Source organism: Eptatretus burgeri, chromosome 18 (genome assembly GCF_056783735.1).
Source record: "Eptatretus burgeri isolate ZD-2024b chromosome 18, Ebu_testis_v1, whole genome shotgun sequence".
NCBI classification, from domain to species: Eukaryota; Metazoa; Chordata; class Myxini; order Myxiniformes; family Myxinidae; genus Eptatretus; species Eptatretus burgeri.
In genome coordinates this window covers 12469250-12482816 of record NC_140978.1, presented here as the reverse complement: position 1 = coordinate 12482816, position 13567 = coordinate 12469250, and the positions used below count along the sequence as shown (strand labels likewise).

At 43.2% G+C, this 13567-nt stretch overlaps 1 protein-coding gene across 3 annotated transcripts in view; it reads right to left on the bottom strand.

The window, feature by feature from the left end:
• Nucleotides 1-13567, bottom strand: part of LOC147008622 (phospholipid-transporting ATPase IA-like) — a 449885-nt gene that overhangs the window by 8634 nt on the left and 427684 nt on the right. For 2 of the 3 annotated variants that reach the window (XM_085863761.1, XM_085863762.1), the window contains 2 exons: nt 13180-13268; nt 11526-11630 (listed from right to left, as the gene is read on the bottom strand). In XM_085863761.1, the coding sequence (XP_085719887.1) occupies nt 11526-11630; nt 13180-13268 (194 nt within the window). Of the gene's footprint in view, nt 1-1545; nt 4289-11525; nt 11631-13179; nt 13269-13567 lie in introns of all 3 variants that reach the window. The other variant, XR_015053196.1, reaches the window with a different exon arrangement.

Below are 13567 nucleotides of genomic sequence, written 5' to 3'. Positions count from 1 at the left end.
TCAAAGCTGAACAGTCTTTCCTTTATGGTCTTCGTTGGTTGGAGTCCTTGGATGAGCAGGAATACCCCAATCTTCGTTTGAAGATACACCAGGTTAAAATCCTTCTGGATGACACCCGAAGACTCTCAAGAGCATCCATGAAACCAACCAAGATCACCGATTTCTACAAGAAATAAATTCCGAATTCTTCAAGATATAAATTCCGTATCCGTTTTGTGATTAAGGAAGCGTAAAATATTTTACCGATTTATGTGATAATGTACATTTTGTATTTTTTTTTTTTTGTAAGTAATGTTCGATTGTACATTAAAAAAATAAAATATATTCTATATGCATTCAATTCCTGTGTTTATTTCTTGTTTAAAAAAAATAAGAAAAGAAAATAACTTGACTGCTTCATCATCAACCCCAACAATCCGAGATGGCGGACGTACATGTCCACGTGTTTTGGTTCTGGTTTGTATGTAATATAAAATATTTTTCACTGCATCAGTATAGCGCTGTATCATTTATAACGCCCTAGTCGCTTTGGACCCCACCGGTGAGCGTTATATCGATTTTCCACTGTATTTATATCAAATCCTCCTGTGCTCTTCCAGTTGAATAAGCTGCATAAAGCAACAACGAAAGGCGACCCAGGGTCAGCCCTTTGCTGTTTCAAACCCTTCCAAGAGTTCCTCCACAGCTGTAAAGACATTCCCAAATAGTACAGAAATGAGAATCCCAATGCTGCACACCTCCTCAGCTGCCGGACAGGTTCCATCACTTGTTGGTGAATTATCACTGACAGCGCAGACAGAAATGCATATCAACGAGACTCCCAATCATGCACCACATGTAAATGTCAAAAGCAGTCAACAAATAAATAAATAAACAAATAAATTTAAAAACCGATGGCCGAGCCACATGTCTCACCTGTGAATGGAGGGAATAACCAATAAACTCTCAACCAATCAGACCCAGGTGGCTAAGATTATATAAATAAATCGACTCCTCCCATGCTCTTCGAGTCAAAGAAGCTGCATAAAGCAACCATGGAAGGCTACCCAAGGTAAGCCCTTTGCTGTTTCAACCCTTCCCAGAGTTACTCCACAGCTGTAACGACATTCTTCGGTCTCTGGTTTGTACTCCCCTTCCATCCCTTTCCTCACTTCAAATGGCATCACAGCCGACTCCGCTCATAAGAAGGTCGAATGCCTCAATTCTGTGTTTGCTCAAAATCTTGTGTCCCTAACCCTTCCCTTTCTGTACCAATCCTTCCTGGTCATACCCAACTGCTCCTGAATTCCATATCCTTTACACCTGAAAAAGGGGAAAAGTTTCTGGCAACCTTCGGCTCGGACTCTGCAACTGTACCGGACAGCATCAGCTCACGTGTCCTAAAGACCTGCTCTGCTGCTCTTGCGCTTCCTCTCTCTCCCCTCAAATTTTCACTGTCATTTACCATAAGTGATCTTTCATCTGCTTAGAAATCAGCCAACTTCACAGTATTACATAAAAAAGGTGCAAAAATATATCCCCTTAACGATAGCCCAATTTCCTTACTTCCAATCATCAGCAAGATCTTCTTCTTCTGCTCTCGGCTGCTCCCGTTCGGGGTCGCCACAGCGGATCATCCGTATGATCCGCATAGTGATTTGGCACATGTTTTATGCCGGATGCCCTTCCTGACGCAACCCTGTACGCCTCTTATGACACAGGGATAAATAAATAATGGAGATGGAGAGATAAATCATCAGCAAGATCATGGAATCCATAATCACAGTCGACATAAAATCATTCCTTTTCTCCAACAGCCCCATCTCATATCATCTCCAAGAGGCATGCTGTTTCTACTCTCCCAACAATGGTGGATGCCCTCGATACCAGACATGAGATCAGGGTCGTCTCTCTGGACATATCTCGAGCCTTCGATACCTCCTATGGAATACAATGCCAACTCCACTCTTGGATTACTGACTTCTTCCACTCTCAGAGAAAAAGTGTGGCTCTCAATGGAACCCTCTCATCTCCTCTCCCCATCAAGGCTGGAGTACCCCAAGGCAGTGTTCTAGGCCCCATATGATTCCTAATTTTCATCAATGATCTCACTGACTCTGGAAAATCCTCTTTATCTCTTTGTTGATGACTCCACTCTCTGTCATAACATCTCTTATCCTTCTGACAGACAGGCAGCAGCCTCTTCCCTCTCCTCAGACCATGACAAAAATCCCAAACTGGTCAAACACAATTTTGCTTATGTATCCACATTGTCCACCCTTTGCGTTCTCCCTTACCTCTCATCAATACCTGCATCCCTTGTTTGTCCATCTCCGTCCACTTTCTTCCTCCACCCTGCTGTTGGTTTTTACCTTTTCTCCTGCTGTACCCTTTGTGATGTTGTGTCCCGATTTGATCTGTGTCATTTCTCTTCCATGAGCCTAGACAATGTATAAAATTAGAAGGGCACTCTTTCACGTCACGACGTCCCCAGATGTGCCTCCGCCCACATTATTACATCACGATACATACTTGTACCAAGTTTGATTTAAATCCCTGAACCCAGATTCAACATAATAAATAATTCTGGCTGCCAGACCATGCATCCGACCAGGTAGCAATTTAGAAAAGACCAGGTAGAAAAGATCAGAATTTTGACATTTCATGTCGATTCATGAGGCGGTTCAAGAGAAATTATTTCAAGATTTTTGTTTGATCCAATATGGCTGCCAGACCATGTGACCTATTCATTATTCATGAACACCCTGGTACCCCAAGGCTTGGGGGTGAAGTTTCCCCTCGATCTGTCAAGCCATTCTGAAGAACATTTTTCAAGGTTTATTATTCAAAAAAATCATGGCTGCCAAACCATGTGACGTATGACGTCATACGTGGATAGTATTTTGTTCCTCATGGATAGGTGATCAGATCATACCTGTAAAGTTTCGCCTCGATCTATTAGGCCATTTCGAAGATTTTTGAAGGTTATGATGTTTAAAAAAAAAAATGGCTGCCGAATCACGTGACCGATGACGTCATCAATCATCAATTTTTCGTCATCAATACAATTTAGGCCCAAGGTGAACCTCAAAAATTTTCAAACTGATCGGATCTTTTAACATTTTACTTTTGTTGTGGGTTTGTGATGGAACGACGGACGTCAAAAGATGTCGTGATGGTAATTCATAAGGATTGTGGTGCCATATTGTGGCATCTTTCCGACCTTGTTTGGTTGTTTTTCTGAGATTTCATCTCTCTCTTGTTTTTACATTTTGTTTTTTAAATTTTCTTTTCTCTTTTCTGTAATTTTTTAAAGTAATAAAATGCTTCATGTTTTATATTTTGTTATGGATAATTCCATCTATGTTATTAAATGCAGCTTCTGGTACACTCAACCCCCCCCCTTCAATCCTGGCTTTTGTTTCAGTCCACGATGTGTATTACCACCACATATGTGGAAATATCGATATGCGATTATCGTTTTTAAAAATAATAAAACGCTTAATGTTTTATATATTTTGGTATGGAATAAATCCATTTTTGTTATTAAATTGTTTTAATACTTGTTTCAGTTTATTTGGGGGATGGTTTGGATATGTATCGCTTTTGGAATGGTTTTGTCCAGTGTCCCTTTCCCTCCTCCCACAATCCTGGCCTGATTTGGTTGAATCCATGTTTACGATCGATTTCTTTTCCTAATAAAACGATTCATGTTTTTAAAAAAAAATTTATTTGGGGTTGCATGCACTAGCACAGAGACAAAGTAACTTCCCCGCGTTGGAATCAGCATCATGGCTTCAGCAGTTATCGAGGTCGGTCGGGCTACAGTTTTACATTGTTTTGAGAGGGGAAGAACCACAAGGAGAAGAAGTACAAATTAGCGATTTAACAATCTCTCATAGTAGTGCTTGAGCTGTGCATTTTGGCATCTTTTTAAATATTGGTAGTTCAGAAAACGCTCTCGAATAAAAGTTATGGCTGTTAAATGCTTATGAATTCACTCTCGGAGTCCATGAGCATATCAATGCATACACATTTGAATGGGGGGGGGGCATTTTTCCCCATATCATCCCTCGATATGGAGTATACTTTGGTGTTAACTTTAAAGATCACATCAAGTTTCTGTTTGAAAAACTGTTAGGCCTAAGGGGAAGGTACCATGGGTTGATGATAAAAAAACACAGTACTGCATATAAAATCCTTCCATGGAATTGCAAATTAGACTTCCAGTCTGAGAAGATGAGCAGTTGGTAGCAAGAGCTTCTCCATATGGTTCCATGTAACAATGTCTGGGGAGAGGGCATGAAGTCTGGAGGTGGGAGGGAATAAATAGATGTATTAGAGAAAGGACAATGTGAAATAAATTCCAAGTGTCATTTATGTTTAGAGCAGTGGGGACGTGAGGCCTGTCAGCGCAAGATAGAGCAGAGTGCAGCCCAAACCACTTGAACAGCCACAGTTGTTAGCATCTGGGATTATCACAGAACAGAGCCAGGGATATGTTGGGATATGATGTACTTTAACAAACGTTAAAGTACATCATATCCCTGTGATATGATCTACAGTACTTAGACAAATGATCTTCCAGGAGCATATGAGAAGCAGAGGATATTATGAGGAATGTTGGTCAGCACCACGTTAAAGAAGTGAGCTCGACCAATTGAGCACGATTTCAACCAGAAAACTGACAATGAGAGAACTGCTGCCTCTCAGTTGGACTTTGTTGTGACACCATCGTTTGTGATGAAAGTAACAATTTGAAGTCAAACAAAATGTTGGTTGTTAAAATTACGACAGAAAAAACAGGGACTTGGTTATGTATAATGCACAGAGTCCACATTGGCAGAGTGATTCGTAAATGACACTCATCACTAGCAGCAATGTAAGGACAAAATATGTTGTGGAGGAGGACATGGAGCCAAAGGTATTCCATATGTCATGGGGGGAGGAGGGATGAGGGCAGTGCAAAGGCTGCGGGGGGGGGCGGGGGGGAGAGAGAGAGGAGCAAACATGAAGTGCAATATCACCAACAGGACATGGGTTGATCCCATCAAGGCGATGCAAAATTCAATCCAGGATGGGAAAGTCAAGGGAGTCCAGAATATCCTGCAAAATAAAGCTTTCAATTATGTACAGGAAGTCTGGAGAGGCTGCAGCCACATGTCAAGAAAGATCCACGAGGTTGGAGCATAGACTTCTGATGTTGTACGTCCACATTATTCAGGTTAGATTGTGGGATTTGTTGCAGTGCGTTTTGGGATGTTGGAATGGAGGACAGTAACTGGTGGAGTATCACAGTGATCAGTACCAAGTCCATGAATTACCTCCACCACCAAAGTTGTTTTCACCGAAGAAAGATATCTGAAAAAGTTATGGACGGATTCAGACGAAACTTGATGAACAGGTTGGGTGTGTGACGTGGATGAATTGATTCGATTTTGGTGAAGATCCGAATTCGGATCCTGATACGAGAATTTTTTTATTATGCAAATGATTTTTCACCATTGAAGGATGGGGGTCAAAAACGATATATAGCATAGTATTTCAAAACGTGGTGGATGAGTTGGGTAGGTGACAAAAACAAACCAATTAGATTTTGGTGTGTGACAAGGACAAATGGTCCAGATGCAGTTTCGGCCTTTCAGTGGGATACAAAATATTAGTACTCGACCTACCTAAGTACCCACGCGGATGGTAAACCGGGCGATCATACCTCGCCACAGGTCGACTCCGGACACGAGCCGCTTGGGCGGCCCGTTCCGTACTATCGGGATAACCGAGCGGTGTTATCGTCGACCTGGATGGTTCAGATTAATTACCGGGATGTTGCACACACTACGAACCCCTTACATGAAGCAGGATGGAGAGTCAATTAAAAGGAAGGAGACGAAGCGAAACGGGCACAGTTCAACATGCAAGCACTTTATCACGCGACACACGGAAAGCACGTATATACAGCCATAAACAAAAAGCAAATGTAATACAACCGAGTAACGCATAGACACGGCAACACTTACACAGTTTTACTTCACAGACGGTGCCAACACATATTTACACAAAAGCAAAAGAAAGAAGCCACCCTCACAGACAAGGAGGCAGACAGGCCCGTAGGCCAAATGTGCGCGGGACCGAGAGGAGCGGCTAGGTCCGCGAGACCGGGGAGGTCTTACCCGCGTCCTCGTGACGCGTTGGCGGGCAAGCCGCAAAGTGTCCGCGCCGCTGTGCCCCGACTCCGGGCCCCTGGCGTGCTTGTTGACACCATGTTTGGGGTGGGGGAGGAACGGGGCCCCCTTTTGCACTATCTCAGCGTGGGGGAAGGGGAAATTGTTGAAGCCCTGGGAGAGGGGAGTGGCTGGCTGGCTTGGGTCCCACGACGAGACGAGCGATCCCCCACACTGCAACCTCGTTGCCGACCGCCGTCCTCTTTGCCTCGGACCCGAGCTTCCTTGCCCCGACCAGCCGCCCGCAGCTCCACCGCGCGCACTCGACTCAACTCCACCAACGCGGCCCTCCTTGTCTCCAAAAGCAACTCCTCGACGACACACTCTCCTTCCAGTTCCACACTCTCCTCCGACCTCAACTCAAGTGCGGTAGTCGCCTTCCGCTCGCACCTTTATAGCGCTCAGGAGGCGCCGATATGCAAATTCCCGGATCAGGACGCGATTGGAGGCGGGCCCACACCGCCCCCCCCCCCCGGTCAGCCATTGGTCGGGCAAAATTGGGCGTGAACCTCCCCTGATCCTAAAATTTGCATAGACGGAGCAAGACGGAATTCACCTCCACGCGCCTGGAGGCGGGGCCAAGCCGCCTCGCGCTTGCCCATTGGACGGAGGATAAGTGGGCGCGAAGCATTTCTGATCCGAATTTTCTCCTCGAAAAGGCCGCCATTCGCACTCGCGGCTCGGTGCGTTTGGCACCAATCGCCGAACGGGCCCGAGACAGCCTGACGTTCAGTGTTCACAGGTGGTGCGGGAATGGCCGTAGAAGCGATGATGTGGGATGAAGTTGTGAAGGTAAAGGCGAAGGTGGTGGTGTGGCGTTGTTGTAGTGTGGTTGGCGCTGTGGTGGGGATGGCGTGGTTGTTGAGATGCTGTTTGTTTGAAATAAAAGATAGAGAAAGAAAAACGACTAACTCAAAGCGTCGCAGCCCAGATGGATCACATAAATTCCCTCTATACAACGGGTTTGGGCTATCTACACATGTACCTATGGAGATATCTCACCTGAGGGCCCTTTATGGTGTAATGCGAATTTCCACAGCCGTAACAATATATATACAAGTTCAGCCTGGCGGAGTTATGTGCTCTACTGAATGTCGCTCTAGTTATATGACCGTTATATATGAATATGATGTAGAGGTAAAAGTGTTGAACATTTTATCTAAATGTGAAGATTACACCAAACCAATAAGAAAGTTAAATGCCTCAAAAGAAAATAACGCAAAATAGTTTGGATGCCTTTGAGGAATGGCAGCCAGTAGTTCACGTAGAAAAGTACAAGGTCGTGGAAACTGGCACGTGAAACTGTGAGGGATTGTTCTCTTCATGACGACATTTGTGTTTTCTTCTTAGTTTCACATGAGAATGAGATTTAAGAGTAATTGTAGTCATGAGACTGATCCTCAAATCAAAGGAAACAGTGTTGGCACGATATGCGTTGTCTAGCCAGGTCACGTTGGGAAAGCTGCATGCATTTCTCATCACCTTATAATGTAGTGCTCTGGGTGGGTGCAGAACATTTATCCACCTGTGCAAAATAATGAATGTTAAGAGATTAGGAAATCGAGATTCAGTGAAGACGAAGCACAACCCGAAAGCACCAAAAAGTCTTAGTCTACAATGGATATCTTACACCAGAAGCTGATTGCAGATAAAGCACCTTCGATGATAATGCAGAAAGTCAATGCAACCTTAATGCCTTAATAAATTCAGGCACATCATCCAAAAAGCGGTCATTATTCTACAGGTATGAATAGGTCAGCGGTTTTGAACGTTGGAAAGCCATCACACCGTTATTATGGACATCAAAGCGTTCAAATCTCACACACCCATGTTTACAGGATTACGAGCAAATTGAAGTCTGCTTTGATGATCACGTTGGGTTAGAACGAGACAAACAACTTGCCTTTCATCTTTGTGAACCAACTCTATTTATGGCTGTTTATGTCAACTTGTACAACCTTGCGGCATTCCAAATGTTATTATAACTCTGATTCCCACTACAGTCAAAAACCTTGTGGTGGCATCTAATCCCGGCGCACAATCAAATTTCGTCCTGAAAATTAAAAATAAGATGTTTCAAAAATAAAATAAAGAGCTGGTATCGTTTTACTGTCAGAAATTAAGCAAGAAAAATAAGAACCGAGTTTTGTTGAATTCAAAGCAACACAACAATCAAAACATCAACTCCAGGCTGACACACAAACCCTTTTATTTTTTGCTGCTGAATGGCCAGTACCAACCAGTCGGCAGTCTCTTGACAACAATGTTGTCCAGAAGGGATTCCAGAGCCGACAGACAAGAAGCCAATTTCAAACAGAGGGGCAGTACCCCTGGGTGCTCACCTGGTAGCGGCTGGATATGATAACCAGGGAACCACTGGTGGGCATGGATGACCCACAAAATATGTAATGGAGAAGAAAGTAAATACCTATGGATTTTTTTTTAATGCCACGAACAAACTTTGGTAAATCACGGGTGATAAAGGTTGTGGTCAAGTGTCATTGAAATTGTGTGTGTGGTTTTAAAGAAAGCAAATACATATTTTGGGGGGCAACCCCCAAGTAGAATCCCTTGGACCCCAATTTTTTTTTTAATGTTGTGAAGAAACTTTAATACATCACTGGTGATGAAGGCGGTGGTCAAGTTTCATCGGAATTGTGTGTGTAATTTCTGAGAAGGAAGAAAGTACCTCTTTTGGGGGCCAACCCCACCTCCCCTCGGTACACACTTAAACCCCAATTTTTTTTTTTTAACAATCTTTGGTACATCATGCGTGATGAAAGTTGTGATCAAGTTTCACCAGAATTGTGTGTGTAGTTTCTGAGAAGAAAGCAAATACATATTTTGGGGGGTCAACCCCCCTTGGACCCCCTCAGAGCCAGATTTTTCTAATATCATAAACAAACTTTGGTAAACCATGGGTGATGAAGATTGTCGTCAAGTTTCATCGGAATTTGTGTGTCGTTTCTGAGAAGAAAGCAAATATCTCTTTGCGGGGAGGGGGGACCCCCCCATAAACTCCCTCCGTAGACCCCCTCAGACGCAGATTTTCTTAATGCCACGAGCAAACTTTGGTATATCACGGACGATGAGGGTTGTGGTCAAGTTTCATAAGAACGGCATGTGTAGTTTCTGAGAAGAAAGCAAATACCTATTTTGGGGGGCAACCTCCACAGACCCCCTGAGGTCCCGATTTTTTTTTTAATGCAATGAACAAACTTTGGTGCATTCACGGTGCTGAAAATTGTGTTAAAGTTTCATCGAAATCATATGTGTAGTTTCGGAGAAGAAGTTGCAAGTATATGCGGACGGAAGGACGGACGGACGGACGACGTGACATCCCATAAGCTCCCCGGAACGACATTCCAAGTGAGCTAAAAATGAGATTGCAATTGCTTTTCATGAGGGGGGAGAGAGAGATAGAGAGAAAGAACAAAATAACGTTTACATCATTAATATTAATTAATAACGTTTGCATCATTAACAACTCGGTAAGACATCAATGTCACTATTTCATGATCGGCTAAATCCAACATCCGTTGCACACACTAAGCTGCCCTTATAACCCTAAAGAAATGACTGCTTCTGATTCTGACATGCCACATTCTGTTGCAGTGTGTCGGTGCTGCCGAAGCGGTTTCTTGGCACGGATTATGCTGGGTGGTTTGCCATTTCCTTCCCAGCAGTAGTGAGGGCAGGAATTTGGAATATGGCGAAGGTGCCGGCGATAGCTCGCCAACTCTTTGAAAAGTACACGTCCACAAAAGTGTGGCAACGGACTGGACGTCCATTTTAACATCCATCCGAGGAACAGCACACACATCGATGAATCAATCGGAGGGACGGCACACAAAGAAATGATAATGGAGTAAAATATGAATTAAAAAGCATATTTTCCCAACTTTGCTTGTACAATTTGCAATGATATGCATTTATTACAAAGAAAGTTTATTATTTTAATCCTGAGAAATCCCATACACTCATAATCTCCCCCTCTCTCCGAAAGGACCATACCGCAAAATCCTTCCATCTACTTTCTCAAAAACCCTCTCAAAGTTCAGTCACTCAAACACTCGAGTCTGACTCTTAGCGATGATTTCTCTTGTGCAAGCCACATTTCATGCTCCAAAGCCAGACACCAACTGGGCATCCTCCTTCGCGCAAAGTCCTTCCTTGGCACACCTGAGCTCCTGTCCACGTACAAGGCTTTCATCCTTGGAGTAATGCTCTCCCCTCCAGGCTGGCTCTCCTGCCTCACATCTAGCTCAGCTTGACGCCATGGAAACCAAGGCTTTCAATATCATTGGACTCTTTCATATTGAAGCCGAGTCGATGGGCTTATCACTTCGCCGTCAACGACAGGTGGGTGATCTCTCTGTCTTCTTCCGCCTCAATTCTGGACTCGCACCCTCCCCCCCCCCCCCAGGTATCTACAGCATGCATGCAGTACACCAGCAACCCCATCCTAGTGAAATTACCAAAATACAGACTCAATGCTCATTTCCACTCATTTATTCCTCTTTTTCCCACCTTCACCCCCCACCCCCCCATACCTTCCCAAAAAAATTTCTTATGTGTCGATATTGTCCACTCTTTGCGTTCTCCCTTACCCCTCATTATTACCTGCATCCCTCGTTTGTCCATCTACTTAATCCCTCCACCCTACTGTTTGTGTTTCCCCAGTCTCCTGCTGTTCCCATTGTTATGTTGTGTCCTGATTTGTTCTGTGTCATAGTTCTTCTACAAACCTAAAGCATATAATAAACATTTTAAAAACTTATTAAAAAAAACTTGCATACACATTTAGGCCATTTGGCCCATTGTGCCTGTGCCATATCCACACCTCTACATAATCGGTATCAGTTCACTTCTATGTACTGCTATTTTCACCATTAACTTCATCTAACATGCACATCCCTAATATATATATATATATATATATATATATATATATATATATATATATATATATATATATATATATATATATATATACATATTTTTGGGGGGTTTACAATTAACTTGCATATTTTAATCTATTGGCAAATAACTTTGCCAGGTCCGAAGTACAAAGTAAGTGACTTATTGTTTTCACAATGGGACCTTAATAAGATCCAAAACCAGTATGCAGATGATTCAGCCAGCTGCCAGGACAGCACTGCAAAACGCAGCTTGCATCTCACCAGAATACCAGTTTTGATTGAATTTGACTCCACAGGGAAACAGATCAATAGCAAGAAGAACTCCACGAGTTCAGCAAGTTTGGTAAGTACCTCATGTTCATCGAAATCTCTGTGCAGATCAGTGTCTGGGTTCACATCTCACCTTTTTCCAACAAGATGCTCCTGGACAACCTTGGCTGGGTCCTGACATTCAGCCTCAGACTCCTGCACCTCCTCAATGAGAGTCCTGTAGAGCGTGCGTTTAATCCTGCCCACGTACAGCATTGTGGTTGCGATTACCGGCATTAACATACAGCAGATCGGAGAGAAATATATCCTCAAAGCAAACAATATAAATCTGCCATTACATGCATGAAGACAAACGAATGGACGCAATACGTGAAGTTAAATGCTGCACGTACATGATATGCGACGCTATACTACAGGGTAACAGAAAACCGTTGGCAATTAGATTATAATAATTACTTGAGAAGGTGGATCTTTTTATTTCCTGAAAAGTTGAACACCACTTTCAAAATGCAATTAAACGTTTGATTCCAGTTGCACCGTCTTCTGTTCTGGCTTCCACAATAGAATACTGCATCAATCACGTCCGAAGTTACCCAACGATGAGCAACAGTAGTTAGGATTGGAATCTACTAAAGGGAAAAGATTCTGGACAGGTAAACTCAGAGATATCCAAAAAGGGATGTGCTCCAAAGGGCAAAAAACACAAAACAACCCATGCACGGTTTTCTTTGTCAACATGACGTGCGCTACAATTGTTCACCTCAAGTCGCCATTAGAGAGGGGTCCTGTTGGTTTGCTAGTGGTAGTTGCAGGAGAATTTTGTCACAAAATGGTTGCAGTGGCTTTCTTCTTTGAGGAAATGCAGTTCGTAATTATGTTACGGTCATTGTGACCGAATTACCCACCGGCACGGTGCAATGCACCATAACCTCTCAAAATGGTATCGACGAGCTTACCATTTCTCACCTGTCGGAAAGAAAAAAAACTAAAGAGGAAAATTTCAATCGTAAAGAAAGTCGATTACTTAAGCTGTTTACATGCAAACAAAATGTGACATTTTAGCTTGGAGATTGTATAACTCCGCTTGTTCATCTTGTGTGAGCATCGGATGGAGATCACACAATGCTAAATGACAGCTGCCCCGTAGTGACGTCTAATGGAGGCAGCTGCTGCAAATGCTTGTACATCCCTTGAATAATTAGTTTTGTTAGCGCACACGTGTCACGGTGACAAAGCAATGCATGACAGACATCCAGAGGGAGTAATAAAGGTGCCCGGTAAATAATTACGTGAACGTAGAATAAATACTTTCAGCATTCCATGATCACCGACCGGATCCTATTCAACAGCATATCGGCATCCAGGCATCTTGGGTTTAAAACAAGTGGATGGTCGTGGAAGCAAATTTAACAACCAGAACCGGAAGCAAATGGAGGTGGGTGGAAGGAGACGAAGCCAGGAAAAGAGTACAGCATGTTGAAAAAAAAAAAAATGCAGAGCGCCCATTTGCTGGACTGCTAAAAGTCTCACTTGGTCGACTCGGTCAGGGGAGAAGAACTCGATGGAGGTGGAAGAAGAAGAAAAATAATAAGGAAACTAAACCAGTCAAACGTATCAGCCAGGTGGACTGCCAGCTGCAGTTTCGAGCTCAGTGTGAAAACCCGACATGGAAGTGATCCTCAAACCTCCTTTAAAAATTCAAAATGTTCAAAAATGATCTTATAAAAGCAAAGGTGCAGACAAAACTGTGCATGAGAGCTGCCATAGCCGTGCGGCTTTATACTTACGTAGCTATCACGACATCTCCCAGGAGGCAGGTAATCGGAATAAGCAGCAAACCAACCCAGAACACCCCACAACTGAAGACAGCCCTCGCCTAAAGGTGGGATTTCAGGTGTTTTTTGAAGAAACAGAAGAAGAGAAAGAAAAAAAACGTCAGAGAACATGGAAATGGACAATATGATAGAACAAAAAGTACAAAAAAAGTTTATATACATTTATTAAGTTGCCATCTTTAATCTGCCCAGGAAGACAATTATATCCTTTGTCTTCACTATCTAAGTAAAATAATGAATCTCTTCCGAGTTAACAACACTAAAGGCCAGAACAGTAACAGGTGTGGAACTTTGCAGCAGAGTGTCTCTCATTGGTTGTACAATGCAAGTTTTCTTGATG